This window comes from Pristis pectinata, chromosome X, assembly GCF_009764475.1.
Source record: "Pristis pectinata isolate sPriPec2 chromosome X, sPriPec2.1.pri, whole genome shotgun sequence".
In the NCBI taxonomy this organism is placed as follows: Eukaryota; Metazoa; Chordata; class Chondrichthyes; order Rhinopristiformes; family Pristidae; genus Pristis; species Pristis pectinata.
Genome location: NC_067450.1, coordinates 4,972,589 through 4,989,422, shown reverse-complemented (window position 1 = coordinate 4,989,422; position 16,834 = coordinate 4,972,589). Strand labels below are relative to the sequence as shown.

Genomic DNA, 16,834 nt, shown 5'->3' with positions numbered 1-16,834 from the left:
CAGAAAGGTCTCCAAGGGCTTCACGTGTAATGAATTGCTTTGATTTGCAGTGGCTGTCAAGAAAGCAATAGGTGTCCTGTGTGTGTGTTTTTATGTGTTTTGAAACATGCTGCATCTTAAATAACGTAAATAATGGAATCTATACAAAGGGAACGAAATGGGGGTAAACCTAAGTCCAAAGCACACCATATCTGGGACCCTTGGATTTGTTTGCGGATAGGATATATTTAGCTTTCCAATGAATGGTTTACATTAATTACTCTAGTGGCTGGTTTGAAAGTCAAAGACTATTTTTCAAGATATATTTTAATGGACTTTGGTTCCACTTGAATTCGCCCAATGTCTGTAATTGTCCTCGTTTGTTAAAGGAGCCACCAGGAACAGAAACTGGTGAATGGCGAGAGAGAGAGAGAGAGAAATGGAGAGAGATGAGAGAATGAGAGAGAGGAAGAGACACAGAAAGACAGAGAATGAGTGAGAGAGAATAAGAGAGAAAGACTGAGAGGGAGAGAGACAGAGAGTGAGTGAGAGATGGAGAGACAGTGACAGAGAGGGAGAGGATAGAGAGAGAGACAGAGAGAGAGTGAGAGTGAGTAGAGACAGAGAGAGTGAGTGAGAGAGATGGAAAGAGAGAGAGTGACAGGGACGGGGGGGGGGGAAGAGAGAGAGACAGAGAGAGAGAGAGGACAGAGAGTACGATGCATGGAGAGGTTGAGAGACAGAGATCATCACACACGACCAGCATCACTTGGCGAACCTGTTCGCTTCCCCCCATCGGCCGCACTTCAATTAACTTTTATTTTCAAAGATTGCCTGAACATTCATGATTCGCCAATAAAGATCAAAGTATTCATTTTAATGGTGCGATTTGTTTAATCCTCTTGCATTAGACGTGGGAGAGATGATGGGAGGTGACGGGAGATGAGAGGAGGAGGAGGGGAGAGGGAGGGTGGGAGAGAGATTGAGGGAGTGATGGAGAGCACAGGAGGAATTGAAGGGAGGGGGAGACAGGAAGGAAGTGTGTGGGTGGGAGAGAGAGAGGCAGAGGAGGAGAGAGGAAAGAGGGTGAGGGGGGAACGATTGAAGTACAGTATAAAGATAGAGGGAGATAGAGAGTGACAGAGATAGCGTCAGTGATCTGGCAAAATAAGACTGACTGATCTATCTACGTTCAATCTGCCTTTGAACTGAGTGGGGATTTTTTTTTCTTCCTGTGACTTTTTAAATCCTGACTGACTCAATCTAGCGGCAATACGGAGCAGCTGAGCGAGGAAATGAAACATGACACTGAGGAGGAGATTGTAATTATCCTGATACTGTCGCTGCCAGACCTGGGTTGGGAAAGTATATTCCCGTGTGGTTCCCAATAGTCCCCTGCACCGATCTATTTGCACCGATTTAAATCCCTGCCATGGCAATTTTCCCAACCTCCGGACACCTATCTCTGCTTCTCACCATCTCACTCACCGTCTATCGGTAAGAAACGATTAGTGTGGCTGCTTATCATTACGCCTGGTTTAAAATAGTCCTTTGAAATATTAAAGAAGTAAAAGTTATAAAACGCGTTTACCCTTTCTTTTGGCTAACATGTATATCAGTAAACATGCTTCTTTGGTCATTTCTCTCCGCTTCAGTGTGGCCGGGAATGAGATCTTGGGGCTGAAGATACCTGCAGACCCGATCCTGACAGCCAACACGGTCTGCCTGACGCTGCCGGGATTGAGCAGACGCCAGATGGGTTTGTGTGTGCGGAGCCCTGATGTCACGGCGGCTGCGGTTCAGGGTATTCAGATCGCTATTCACGAATGCCAGCACCAGCTCTGGGATCAGAGATGGAACTGTTCGACCCTGGAGAACGGTGGAAAAATCCTCCAAGACACAGTCATCCTGAACAGAGGTAGAGGACGGAAGGGTTCCTTGCCTCACGGGGCAACACCGCTATGGGGTTGGAAGGGTTAACACAGGGAGGCGCATATCTGATCCAGGGGGATTTTCCCTGAAACGTGTCGGGGCAGTGGGTACTCAGGTGCAAGGGGAAGGTGGGAGACGAATTTAGTGAGAGAACGAACAGAAAGCTGTAAACCCCAAACATCCTACGCAAGCAGCAAAACGGGGAGACAGTGGAGCAGGATGGAATTTGGGATTAGGAATGGGAAAATGAGTTTGGGGATTAGAAGTGGGAAACGGACAATCACGATATAAGTACGAGAGATGTAAAGACATGAGGGAGACGGGGGTGTAATTTCCTTTGCAAGTCCCCCCATCCCCACCCCCTTCTACTTTTTTCGGAGTAAACGTGGTGGCACTGTGCTACAATGCTGGAGGGTATCGGTTCACCGTCGATAGTGTGCAAGGCTCACTCGCCAGGGATTTGTGCTGACAATCCCAGGTGAGAGATTGAAACAGCCTGAACTGGCCCATAGCTCCGGGAGCTTTAGGTGACCTACTTTAGTGAGTTTTGAAGCAAACCCGCCCTATATGTGTGTATAGGAGAGAGAGAGAGAGAGAGAGAGAGAGAGAGAGAGAGAGAGAGAGAGAGAGAGAGAGAGTGCGCAATGAGCATGAAAGTGTGTATCTGTGTGAGTGTGCGTATTAAAAAAAACTGGTGACATTTCAAATCCTACTTGAGGTGAGTTTGTGGCTGAGGGGGGGGGGAGTTGTTCTCTGACCGTCGCTCTTCCAACACGAAATACAAATCCCATACCCATTATAGCCAAGTTAGCCTCACACTTCATGGTTTCATGTTGTAGTGTTTGTCCGTGGCTTTGTGGGTAGAACCGTCCTCTTTCAGACCCCACTCCAGAGACTTCAGGCCCCAAATCTCGGCGGGCGCTCCGGCGTGGTACTGAGGGAGCGCTGCACACTCAGAGGTGACTTCTTCCGGATGACACGTTTGACCAAGGCACCGGCTGCTCTCTCGGGCGGGTACGAAGGTTTTCTTGGCAATATTTTGAAGAAGAGCCTGAGGAACTATGGCTGGTGCTCTGGCCCATATTGATGATGTGGTCATACACACCTTGTTGCTTGTGGGATCTTGCTGTGTGCATATTGGCTGCCACGTTTCCCGCGTTACGACACAGCACTTGCGTCCTTATGTGGGACACATGGCAGCCAATTTTTCTCACATTAAAACTGGCTGTAAGGCGCGTTGGGACCTCCTGAAAGGGACGTGAGAGGCGCTATAGAAATGCAGCCCTTTCTATTAGAGTTGATAACCTGACATGGTTACGTTCTTCGGACGGCGGGGTCCCAGGAATTACGGTTGGCGCCTCTTCTCCGCTCCAAACCCCAGCTCCCGAGTATCTACGGAATCTTTGCCACGGCGAGGACAGTGGATGAGGACTGACTCACTCATCCTTCAACAAATTCCTCTCTCAACACACACACACACACACACACACACACACACACACACACACACACACACACACACACACACACACACACACACACAGAGCAACTGTGTCCCAGTAATACTATCCCAATCTCGTCTTCCAGTCACTTACTAACAACAGTCAGTCGCAGGCTGAGTGATCCCCTCATTAAATACAAAACACCACGTGTCAGTATAAAAATCAGCCCTAGATCGAATTTAGACTGCGCCTCTCGCTCTTGGCTATAAAGGGTGTTGATTTCCTCTGGGGTCCTCGATCTCATTAATTGAATACATAGCGTTCTATTTAACACCAAGGAAATGGTCAAGCGTGGGCAGTGGTTGGAAGTGGTCCTGGACAGAGAGCTATGACGGGGTTACTAGCAGTGCGCGGGGCTGTTTCTCACCGTGTTCCATCCTTCCATTGAAGTGCACTGCGGCGAATGATGATGGTGAGAGGGGCGGGCGAGGGAAGGGGGCGTGCGTGTGTTGGGGGGGGGGGACCTACATTTTGACAGTTAGCTACAGACACGATGATGGCGCCGGGGTGCTTCACCTTGTGATAATCTAAGTGGGGCGGTAAACCAGGTGGATAGGAAAGATCTCACGGCACTATTCTGAACAGGGGTGAGGGGAGTGTGGCCAATATTTATCCCTCAGTCGAAATACTAAATAAAATATAATGTAGTTTTTTTCACATTGTTGTTCGTGGGATCTTGCAATGCCCAAATTGGCTGCTTTCCCCCACAGTGTATTTGATTGACCGCAAATATCTTGGGGGGGGGGGGGGAGTCCAGAAAGGCACCATCCAGATTTTTTCCATTGCTTTCCTTATCAACAAAGCGGCGTCACACCAGAGACTTCACCTATTAACAGCATTGCCATTTGTCAATAACATTTATACCAGCGTATTTTCAAATTATTGGTACTTTTGTCCCATAAACATTTAAGCAGTTGCTTTGATGCCTCCGGAGAAGAAATGATTCAAATAAACGTGCGGTGCATTTCAGAAGTTGTGTTTCGATATAGATAGTATCAACTGTTTAATGGCAACCGGCTCGTCAAAGCGGTCCCTTTGAAGGGGCTGTGCTGTTTCCACGCACGTTATTCTTTTCTCCTTGTACTTTCGGACAACAGCAGTGCTTCAAAATCTAGATTATATTCCTGTAACTGCGCGCCCCGAACTCAACCCGTGTCCCTCTCGATTCTACGCTGGACATTTAGAAAAGAAAACAGGGGTTGGAGAGGGGAAGGCCCTTTGCATAATCAAAATACCCAAAATAACAGATGTCCGGGATGAACTGCAGATGTGCGTGGGGCTCCTGGTTCGGTTGGGGCTTGAATGCACACTGTGGCTGATTCTCTGCAGCACGTAATGACCCCAAACTCGGCATCACATAAACATCTGCAATTAACTCAGACCAAATGCACGATACAATCTCCTGTATGTTAGTCAAGGATGGGATGAATCGCTGTTGCCAATTCAGGCAATGTTTTCTAATTGGATTTATCTGTGTTGCCATTCCACGCGGTTCTTCGCCGCTCCCCATCTCCTAGCATGCTTTTCGTGGGAAGTGGCATGGGGAGTGGGCGAAACTCTGGTAACTGGCGGTTTACTTTGCGCTGCTCTCCCCACGGAGAGATCTGAGCATATTCTGAATGGTAAAAGCTCGGAACTATGGCGAGAGCGAGGAGCCCGTCATAAAAATCTAACGAACTGAAACAAAGTAGTTTAATGGTCTCATGGAACTATTATCTCAGGAGACTGGAGTACCAAGTGGTGAAGTTATGCTACAGTTATATTAAGTTATAGCTGGATACCAACTGGACTACCGCCTTCATGAAGCCATGAGCAATATATTTAAGGAGATACTGGCCTTCAGCAGTTTGATCAGTGGGATGAATTATATGGGCAGCTTCCAGAGATTTTGAGAGTTAGTTACAGGCACGATGATGGTAATGGAGTGTTCTAATCTAAATGGGGTGGTAAACCAACGGTTAACCAGATGGATGGGAAAGATCCCATGGCCTTTAACTGCAGATCAAGGGTTGATCTAATTAAGGGGCTAATTAGGTAGGCAGGAACCTTGTCCTCTGGTGGGGGTGTCCAGGACAAGGGGGCGTCAATCAGAGGCAGGTCGTTCAGGAGTGACCTCAGGAAGCATTCCTGGCACACAGGGCTATGGAAGTGTGCAATACTTCTCCATTTCAAGTTGCTGCTGGAAGACAGCTGGAAGTTTCAGAACTGAGATTGATAAAATTGAGGGTTAATGAATATAGAACCCAAGGCAGGAAAATGAAGTTAGGATGCAATTCAGACAATATTTGATATTTGTGGTAAGTGTTATGCTACTGTGCTACTGGTTGAGATTTTGAAGTAACAGTTTTTCCACAAAAATATGCTTTGTTCTTAAAATTTGCTAATATATAGTTCTGTAAACGCATGTGTCATCATCCATGGTACAAGGCATATCATTCCATGTGCTTATGAGATTCACTCATTTTTCTTTCAAGTAGATTCCATGTGGTAGGTCCAAGGGGTTGTGACACAGTTTACAGCCTCTCAGTGTGGAATGGCGGGAAGGCCATTCCCCATGCAATCATTGCGGTGGCTGCACCGAGCTCCAGCGTCTCTCAGCACATAGCCCTGGACTCTGCCAGTGCTGCAACATCTGGTTGTGGGCAAATGGAAGTGGCTCAGAAGTCAGCGGCAGTGCAGGAGGGGGGATGGGCCACACCCGAGCCACCGAGAACACCTCACACCCGACCACCGGCTTCTTTCGCCACTTCCATGACCCCGGTTTCTGCTTCACCCTGGCTATTTGCTCCACTCAGTTCTCAGTGCGTGCCCTGGCTATTCCAAACCACACTCTCGCAAAGCCCAGCCTATCCAGTCTCTCCTCATAACTGCAACACTCCATCCCAGGCAACATCCTGGTCAATCTCCTCTGCACCCTCTCCAGTGCAACCATGTCCTTCCTATAAAATATAGAAAATGTTGGAAAGAAAGGGACCTTGAGCTGAAATGTTACCTCTGCTTCTCTCCCCAGGTGCTGCCTGGCCTGTTGAGTATTTCCAGCATTTTCTTGTTTTTGCATCCGTCATTGCATCAAAGGCCATCTCCTAAGCCCAAGCTGACCATGCAAGTGTCTTCTCTGCACCCCCATCCTGTGCATGGGTGATGGTATCCCTGAGCAGAGGTCTTCCTGCTGGGTGTGGCACAGGCTGGTCTGGGTAGATCACCTGCCCCAGAGCAGAATTGACTATTGGTGATGACCTTGGACAGGATCTTGTAATCCACATTCAAGGGTGAGGTGGGTCGCCAATTTCAGATCTCCTCTCTCTCCCTCTTCTGCTTGTAGATGAGGATGATCTATTGATTCTGACAGTTCTGTACACCTCCGGCAGGTCAGGGCCCACCCAGTCCTCAAAATGCCAAGTCCAACTCAGCTGGCAACCTTCCAGGAGACGCCCTAAATTCTGAAGTACCACTTTAAAAAGGTACCAATAAAGCATGAATTGAATGAATGAGATGATGAGGGTGTCTGTCTTTAAAAGACATTTAAGGCAATCAGGTCCCAATGGGAACTGTCTGTGCCAAGCAGGCTGACAGCCAAATTCTCCATTATTGGAATTTGCGAAGCGTTTACTGTCTGTAAGATGAGTTGCTGTGTACGTTTCTCAGTAGCTCTCTTTCAACTGCCTGCTGGTAACTCCCATCTCATTGTTGTCCATGCAGGGTTCCGTGAAAGCGCTTTCATGTTCTCCCTGCTGGCTGCTGGGGTCACCCACTCGGTGGCTACCGCCTGCAGCTTGGGGAAGCTGAATGGCTGCGGATGCGACCAGAAGCGGAGAGGAGGGGACGACCAGAATCTGCGGTTCAAACTCTACCAACTCCGGGTACAAGCCTTGACCCAGGGGCTCCCTGTCTCTGTTCCTAAGCCTGAGGAACGTTTCTCTGGGATCCAGGACTCCTGGGAATGGGGCGACTGCAACCACGACATCGAATTTGCGGAGAAGTTTTCCAGGGACTTTCTGGACTCACGAGAGACATCGAGGGACATCCACGGGAGAATGAGACTCCACAATAACAAGCTGGGAAGGCAGGTAAGCCACCCGTGGGTGAGCGCGTGCACTGGCCACTCAACTGGCATAACGCTCAAAGGTTTCACCCAGAAAAAAGATGAATGTCTACAAAATGGATCCTCAGTGTTTTGAGCTGTGACAGGAAGGTATGTGTGTTACAGCCATATCCTGGTGGAAGTCAAGAATCCACCAGAACCTCCATCTCCATTTTCACTCTTCATGACCCTCTCAAGTGTAAAATGAATGACTCCCCTCTCGACTAAATGGGGGTATGGTGGCAAAGTGGTGGCTACTCGATTAGTATCCAGCTGTATGGGCAATTTTCCTGTAGGCATTGAGTTCAGGTCCCACCATTGCCTGCTGAGGAACACGAATTCAATTACTTAGGTAAATGTGGAATAACAAAGCTAGTTAATGGAGGCCATGAAATGACTGGATTGTCATAGAACCCTGTCTGGCTCAGGAATGTCCTTTAAGGAAGGATGCCTGCTGTCCTTCCCTGCTCCTGCCTAGGTGTGGCTCCAGATGCTTTAACTCTTAACTGCCCCCTGAAGTGGTCAAACAAGCCTTTCTGTTCATGGGGGACGCAGCATCCCATCAAAAAGGAAAGAAGCATAGACAGGGGCTTGTGTATACCACAGCTTAACTGCGCTGAAGTGTATGTTCCTGGCGCTAAAACGAGCATTAGCAGCGCTAAGAGGCTCATCAATTCTTCTTATTCTTGCTGGACTTATGCTGGGGAACTTACTTTTCTCAAAAAATAAGGTCGTAAAATTATAGCTATTGTGTTTAGTTAACTTCTATTTCAGTGCAGTCATTTGGTGCTGGGATTTCTCTCGGGCAGTCCCTCAGGATCTTGCTTGCTTGCTGTATGGGCTCTCAGGCGACTGATGAGGCCAATGCGGGACCTACAGACTCTTCCACGGGTGGGGCAGAAGGCGGGTGATGGGAGTAGTGGGGGGGGGGTGTCAATAGTTTGTGAGACAGTGTGCTCCTTCTACTGTTTATGCTGGGCTTCTGTGTGCTCCTGGCAAATGGATGAAGTTCTCAGCACCAATCTGAGTGCTCCTTCTCCATTTTGAGCAGTCATGGGCCAGGGATTCCCACAAGTTGGTAGGGAATTTTACACTTTTTCAAGGAGGCTTTGGGAATATCCTTGAATCGTTTCCTCTGTCCACTTGGCAATCTCTTTCCATGGCAGAGCTTGGAGGAGAGTGTGTCTTGGGAGTCAGGTGTTGGGCATGCAAATGATGTGGCCCACTGAGTGTATTTAGGGCTTTGTTGCTGGAGATATTGACCTCAGAAAGGACACAGATGTTGGTTCACTTATTCTGCTAATGGATTTGGAGGATTTGCAGAGACAGAGTTCATGGTAGCTCCAGTTCATTGAGGTGCCTACTGTAGATAATCCATGACTCAAAAGTGTACCAGAGGGTAGAGGTGACAGCTGCCTGGTAGACCATGAGTTACGGTGCCAGGTTCGAGGCCTTGATCTGCAAATACTCTTTTCCTCAGACGGCCAAAGGCTGTGCTGGTGCACTGAATGCAATGGTGAATTCTATCATCGATGCCTGCCTTCTTTGGCATTGCTTCACTGGCCAGGCACTGAACACCTGGTGGGAGGTGAGTCTTGACTTGTTCCAGATGTATGTGCCATCTTGTTGGCATCTTCATGGAGCCAATATGTCTGCAGTTAATGTGCTGTGATTGAGGTAGCAAAGCTAACCCATTCACAAGTATAAACCGAAAACACGTCAAGAATGAGTATAAGTTAAAAATTGCTTTGGGACTGAGATTTCTAGTCAGTTAACACATTCCAATCTAACCAGTTGGCCACAATACATGTTCTGATCCTTGCAGAGTTCATGCTAATCAGAAGAATTATGATCAGCGTTTCAAGATAATGCAGATGGATAGAGGTTTGGATGCCAGCTCTACCTTATCTGGTTCTAATATAACAAAGTGTTCAGTATTAATCTCTGCAATCTACATATTCACATTACCACAGAAACCCATCAAAGTAGTTACTAGTTTATATTAAGCCAATGAGATTAAAAAAACACATGGCTATACTGTACCAAATCAGTGAAGAAGTGGAATATTTGCATATGGACACATGGCTGGTTCTGCCCAGATCAGCACTTGCTTTGGTCACCTGGTGTCAATTGGTTTGCACAGTCTTTTTCAGCCAGTGTGGACTGCAGGATACTGGTTGCTTCGTCGATTATTGGTAACATTTACTGCCATACATTTGATGAGCTTGTCTATTTTTTTATGAGCTGCACCTTTGTGGGTTGTTGAAAGAGGGCACAGGGTGTATATCTTTACCATGCACCTGGGTGCCCTTTGACAATGACCACATAGTGCCCTCTGATTCACTTGAAGACTTCTACGGACTGTTGGGCACTGCCAATGGGACAATGTTTGGCTGGAATCCATACTTAGTTGTTTCAAAGCTTCCTTTATTGTTTCTATGTAGCATACAATCACTTAGTTCTGAAACAACCTCCTTACACATTCACACTGTTCAGGGTGTTGATCTGTAAAATGCAAAAGAACCACAAACTCCTTCTAATGTTGTTTTCCTTGTCTCTTGTGACATTACTTTCTCAACTGTGCAGAATGCAATTTCACGATACAATAGAAGAACTGAAATAATGGCCCTCATTGCTGGTAAAACTCACTTAAATGAGTACGAATGGAGTATGATTTGAGTCTTTTTCAATGGTGCCTAATTGCATGCACATATTCCCATATAACATAGGAGGCCATTCTGTCTATTGAATTTCTGCTGGTTCTCAGAGAAACCCCATTCCCTAACTTATTTCTCTGTAATCCATTCTCTCACACATGCCACTGAACACCCTGCTGAATCTCCCACCAGCCATCCACACTACGGGTAATTTACAGCAGCCAATTAACCTAACAACCTGCACATCCTTGGCAATACACAAAAAGTGCTGGAGGAAATCAGCAGGTCAGGCAGCATCTATAGAGGCAAATAAACAGTCGATGTTTTGGCTGTTTATTTCCCTCCATAGATGCTGCCTGACCTGCTGAGTTCCTCCAGCACTTTTCATGTACTGCTCCAGATTCCAGCATCTGCAGAATTTCTTGTGTCGCTGCACGTCCTTGGGATATGGGAGGAAACCGGAGCACCCGGAGGAAACCCACGCGGTCACAGGAAGAACGTGCAAACTCCACACAGACCGTACTGGAGGTCAGAATCGAACTTGTGTAACTGGAGCTGTGAGGCAGCACCACAGTGCCACAATACAAATACTATAACTATCACAAAGAAATGACAATCACATCCAGCTTCCTTCTCCTGAAGAAAAGACTTTAACATGTGGATTCTCCAGTTTAGTCTTTCAAAAGAAAAAATAAATAGCATTTGTACATCTGGTAGCAGGTTTCACTTCACTTAATTCATGTTTCGTATCATTTACATATTATTTAAAGTGCAGTATCAACTGATGGTCCATGTCTCTATTCTCAGTACATAATAATCAGTAACATAGATTCATCAAGCTGTTTAGCTTACCACATCTGAGAATTCTCCCTACCATTCATTGTAATTAATTAGTCATTCAAAGTATGTCAAAATCATTGCACGAATTGCATCGTAGAAACATAGAGAAATGATCACACAGAGAAGGAGGCCATTTGACCCATTGAGTCTGTGCTGGTTGAAAAACAGTCACCAAGCTTAATCCCACCATCCAGCATTGGGTCCACAGGTCCGCTGCACACGGCTCTTCAGGTACACACTCAACTACTGTTTTAAATGTGCCGATGGATTCTGCCTCTATCACTTTGTTTGATAATGAGTCCCACACACCCAGCACCCTCTGGGTGTAAAAGAATTTTCCTCACCTCCCCACTAATTCTACCCAGTTACTTTAAATCTATACCCCTCTCCTTATGGAAATGTCCTTCCTATTTATTCTATCTAGATCCTTCCACAAAACTTTTATTAATTTTGAGTGTGTTGATTGATGTTTTGTTAAAAAAAAGATAATTCTCGGGGTGGTGTTAAAAGGACTAGCTGAATTGTGATCTGAAAGTCTTCAACTAGTGTTGAGTTCGGACGGCTGTTATGTGCCTGGTCATCGCTTTGCTGATGTTTGTGCCCTTTGACACCATTCCTCTCCAGCTCATAGGCACAGAACCAGGCCATTCTGCCCAACCGGTCCGTGCTGGTGTTTATGCTCTCCTGCAGGCTCTTTCCCTTTGCCAACATCCAAACCTACGAGCATCAACCTTTGTACTTTCCCCTCCTATGCTTGTCCAGTCTCCCCCTAAATGCATTGATACCTCCACCACCAACCTGGCCTCAACCTCTTTCTCCATTACGGTTCCAGTGCCCCTCCCACATCCCAAAGATATGTGGGTTGGTAGGTTAATTGGCTACTGTAACTTGCCCCTAGTGTGTCAGTGGGTCGTAGAATCTGGGGGGATTTGATTGGGAATGTGGGGAGAACAAAACGGGATTGTTGTAAATGGGTGCTTGATGGTCAGCACAGACTCAGTGGGCCGAAGGTCCTGTTTCCATGATGTATGACTTTGTGAAGGAGAGGTTTTGGAAGGGAACGTCAGAACTTGGAGCCTGGGCAGCTGAAGGCACAGCCACCAATGGTGGACAATTACATTTGGGGATGTGCGAGAGGCCAGATTAGAGGAATACGAGGGCCATGAGGGTGAAAGCGGTCACAGGAGAGGGAAATGGAGGGATTTTAAAAATGAAGCTTGCAAGAATGGGGAACAGTGTAGATCAGTGAACGCACCAGTTCGGGGCAGCTGAGCAGAACTTGCTGTGTGACAGGAAACGGGCAACATAGTTTGGGATGAACTCAGGTTAAAAGAGAGTGAAGGATGTTGTGCTGGTCCTGGAGAACATTGAAATTGTCGACCCTGAAGGTCACACAAGTCCGTGGATGAGCAGCAGATGAGCTGGGGGTTGTATGATTTTACAGAGGTGGAAACAGATTGTACATAATGATCAGTCAGCAACACATCCCACTCGAAGAACCAAATCAAAGTAAGCCTTCAGACTGTTGCAGTGCACATCAGAAATGAAATAAACCACACTGCACATACAGACAGAAAAGCAACTGCAGAAATGCAAAATACTCACTAAACCAGGAGCACAGCTGTAGTCAAACATCAATAACAACGGATGTCAGTCAACAAATGCCAAATAGGTGATGCAGCAAGCCCACACAAATGACTACAGATAGATGCACAGACAGAAAGAAGCTATGACAAGATATACATATCATTACAAAAGCACAACGTAGAGTGATGCAAGGCAAGGGCCAAGAGTGAGATCACACTCATAGAATGACAAAATGTCAAAAATCACAAAGCAACCCACGGGGAGCAACACAACAGATATGCGGATGATATATTGAAACATTTGTGATGCTAAAACTCTCATGCCCCTGACCACTGAATTAATGGATTGGCCTGACAGTACAATGTATGGTACTACCATAGCCTGAAGACCCACACTCAGCGTTTCAGGAACAGCTTCTTCCCCTCCGCCATCAGATTTCTGAACGGTTCATGAACCTGTAAACACTACCTCGTTATTCCTCTTTTGCACTATTTATTTATTTTGTAATTTATAGTAATTTTATGCCTTTGTACTGCACTGCTGCCGCAAAACAACCAATTTCACGTCATATAAGTCAGTGATAATAAACCTGATTCTGATTCTGATGTTGTTCCTAGCTGGTCCACAGATGGTACTGTAACTGACAACAATCAGAGGCAAAAGCCAAAACAACAAAGCAGATACAGATAAGGTTATTGTCATATACACCAGGGTGCAATGAAATTGCTTGCTCGTGTGAAGCTCACAGAGTAAACAGTATACATGGTAATAACGAACACAACAATAAATACAGCAACGAGCGCAAAGTGGCAGAACGGTGCAAAGATTGTAGTGCACTCTGTAGTAGTGCGAGAAGAAATGCTGAAGTGACAATAACGGAATAACTGAGCGAGATAGATTTAAGAGTCCAAGAAGGTGATAGCGCCTCCGGGAAGGGGATGTGAAAGAGGTGACTGGTTCAGAAGTCTGACGGCAGTGGGGAAGAAGCTGTTCTTGAGTCTGGAGGTCCGGGCTTTCAAGCTCCTGTATCTTCACATCCTAGACATTCTCCCTTTCTCATTACAGAGGTGGACATACCTGTCTCATATTGCCTGCACTTGGGCTTTTTTGTTGCTTTGGACTCTGTCTCTAGACTTGACCATTCCAATGCTCTGCTGGCTGATCTCCCTCACGTGTTCTCCATGAATTTGAGATCATCCAAAACTCTGTTGCCTGCATTCTAACTTGCACCAAGTCCCATTCCCCATCACTCCGGCGCTCACTGACCTATACTGCATCCTGTAACTTCCTCTAGCCCCGTAACCCTCTGAGATATTATGCACCTCTAATTCTGGCCTTTGACTATCCTTGAATCGCTCCACGACTGGTGGCTGTTTCTTCAGCTTCTGATGCCCAGAGCTCTTGAATTCCCTCCTGAAACCTCTCTGCTTCTCTCTCATCTTTTAAATGCTCCTTGAAACCTAACTCTCTGATCAAACTTTGTTCATCTGCTCTCATATCCCCTTAAGTGCCTTGGCAGCAAAAATTTTGTTTCACAACACTCCTGTGAATCATCTTGAGAAGTTTTTAACTTCATTACAAGTGCTATAAAAATACAAGTTATTGTTGTTCCATATTTCCAGACAGTTCCAAGTGATGTTTTGTATTCAAAGGGAGTGATCTTAACCTGATAACTGAGGTCTTATCAGCCCATTAGTATGGTTTTGTCTGTTGTGTTCAGAGGGTGCTGGAGAGGGGTTAGCACTCTGTTCATTGCTCCAGTGCTTCCTATGGTATTTCTGTTTGATTGCTTTTCTTCTAAATTTCAGGCAGTCATTGACAACATGAAACGCAAGTGTAAATGTCACGGCACTTCCGGCAGTTGCCAGTTTAAAACCTGCTGGCAAGTGACCCCTGATTTCCGACGGGTCGGGGCTGTGCTCAAGGAGCGGTTCCAGAACGCAGTTCTCATCAAAACTCACAATAGAAATACAGGCCAATTCAGCCTGAAGCAAAACAGGAGGCGGATTTACAAGGACATGGTGTACTTCGAGAAGTCTCCCGATTTCTGCGAGAAGGACCTCGGCACGGACTCACCAGGGACACGGGGAAGGGTGTGCAATAAAACGAGCCAAGGGATGGATAACTGTGACAGTCTGTGCTGCGGGAGAGGGCATAACATCCTCAAACAGAGCCGGAGTGAGCGGTGCAACTGCCGTTTCCACTGGTGTTGCTACGTGTTGTGTGACGAGTGCAGGGTCAGTGAGTGGGTCAATGTATGCAAGTAATCAGTGAGAAACTGCAACTGAGACACATTTCCTTCTTATGCCGTATGGAATCTTTGTGTCAATTTTTTTCTCTTTTTACTACCTATTTTGATGGACAGGTTGGATACTTAAGGATAACATGACATGTCTGTTCTAACATCGATTCTCATCTGATTGATTTACCGGAATCAGTGTAAACCTGTAGCAAAAAAATGCAACTGCCCATTTTGATAACAATCCTTTCCACTTGAAATAACTACTCAATCCTTGCAAGAACTGGCTGAGAATAGGAAACTATCAGATGCTATAGGTTTACCTTTACTGGCTTAGCTTGGAGAAGGGAACATAGATAGACAATACAATGCTTTGAAATCCTTTTGAGAGGTGCCTTGTGGCACTTCTTAACTGCCAGTCTTTGGATGGATTGTCCAACTGCACCTGATGCTATCACTGAGGTGGGACTCAACAACGACCCTCCCAACTGCTGGAGGTGTTGCCTAGCAACACGCTGGCGATTCAGACTCCTCTCCACGTTCTGATGATCAAGTGCCTGCTCTGGGTGGCACTGCCATTCTGCACATTGTTTCATTAGCAGTAGCTCCAGGCCAAGTCCCCTGGCCTTGAAGGTAGCTTGAAGGGCAACATCAATTCACCTCCTGCGGGCGTCCTGGCCAGCTGAGCCCAGGAGTGTCAGTCTGAGAGCAAATGAGATCCCACGTCAAGGATGAAGTCAGTCGGAAATCTCAGCTGCCCTCGTGATCAGAAACTGCCATTAGCAGGCCTGAGGCAACCACTTATACCCATGCAGTGGCCCTTCACGTAAGAGACCATTTTTGGAGCTTAAACAGTGGAGACAGTTGGACACCCAGAAGGAGAGCAAAGTGGATTCTAGGCAGAGGTGTAAAGGAGAGAAGGGAACCCAAGGCACCATGTAAGAGAGTTATTTTTGAAATAAAGAGGCAAGATGGAGTGGAGAGTTGAAAAGGGCAAAGGTTAGATCAGCCTCTGGTCTAGGGGGGAAGGGGGCCAGTCGGTTGGGGGTGGTAAGCAGCAATCCAGAATAAAAAGAGGACAGGAAGGGTCTAAGTATGACATTTGCTGGAGAATATTACTCCTGATCAGAGACATTGGAGAAAGATTAGAAAACTGAGGTGCCAAGAGCTGGGTGTAGCCAAGGTCAATGGCTCAGTGGGACATTGTGCAGGAGGGAATTTGGGCATTAAACGTTGGATTATCTGTGGGTTGTGGAGGGAAAGATGAGAGGAAATCAATTCTCATGGGCTCTGAAGCTGTGGCTAGGTGGGGAAGGAAGTGAGGTAGGCTGACAATTATGATGATTAGAAGGTGTTAGTTCTGGCAGCACAGAGCCAGGGCATCAAAGTTTCATCTTGGGATTTTGCTGGTCAGGGTACATCACTAGTCACAGCCTGAATGAGCAGCCAGGAAGCCAAAGACACATAGTTACTGGTGACAGCCAGACAGACCGGCTTCAGTTTTATATAAAAATTAAAGCAGTGCAATGGTTGAGATGTGTAGCTGCCCAGACATTTATAACATGAAAAGAGAAATGAAAGATCGTTGAGCCGGATTTTTACTTTAGCCAAAACCATCCCAAGTTCCATGTTATCAGTGGGAGGGAATCAAATACCAGTTAAGGTCTCATGGGGACTGTTTGAAACATACTGTTAGCATGAAAGCAGCCCAAAGACTATCTGTTTCACTTGGACTTTTAATTTTAAATCCACTTTGATACAAACAGTACAAAGGATTTCCTGCTAAATTATATATCATTTATGATTTTGCCAATGTTATTCCCCACTAATAACCCACATTCCGGCCGAGGAGACTCAGATGTTAAATTCTTCTTTGCAAAGTCCTCACCATAAAGGGAAGTGGTGGGTTGGCAGTCTTTTGCAAATGCATTTCCTCATTAGCCGTCAAAGGAGAAGAGAAAGCGGCACTTGAACTATTAAGGAAAAAAGCTGTTTAAAGAAATGTCTTGCTCTGTGA

The 16,834-nt window shown here is 46.3% G+C and overlaps 1 protein-coding gene across 1 annotated transcript; it reads left to right on the top strand.

Moving 5' to 3' along the window:
* Positions 1-1,587: 1,587 nt before the first annotated feature.
* wnt10b (wingless-type MMTV integration site family, member 10b) lies at positions 1,588-14,845 on the top strand. The gene is made up of 3 exons (XM_052009426.1): positions 1,588-1,897; positions 7,113-7,480; positions 14,387-14,845. Exons 1-3 carry the CDS (start codon positions 1,588-1,590, stop codon positions 14,843-14,845), a joined length of 1,137 nt encoding a protein of 378 aa, XP_051865386.1.
* Positions 14,846-16,834: the final 1,989 nt, after the last annotated feature.

Coding starts and splice junctions, on each gene's coding strand:
- wnt10b (XM_052009426.1), top strand. CDS start 1,588: ATGTATATCAGTAAACATGCTTCTTTGGTCATTTCTCTCCGCTTCAGT. Junction 1,898..7,112: donor CACAGTCATCCTGAACAGAG/GTAGAGGACGGA, acceptor TTGTCCATGCAG/GGTTCCGTGAAAGCGCTTTC. Junction 7,481..14,386: donor ATAACAAGCTGGGAAGGCAG/GTAAGCCACCCG, acceptor TCTAAATTTCAG/GCAGTCATTGACAACATGAA.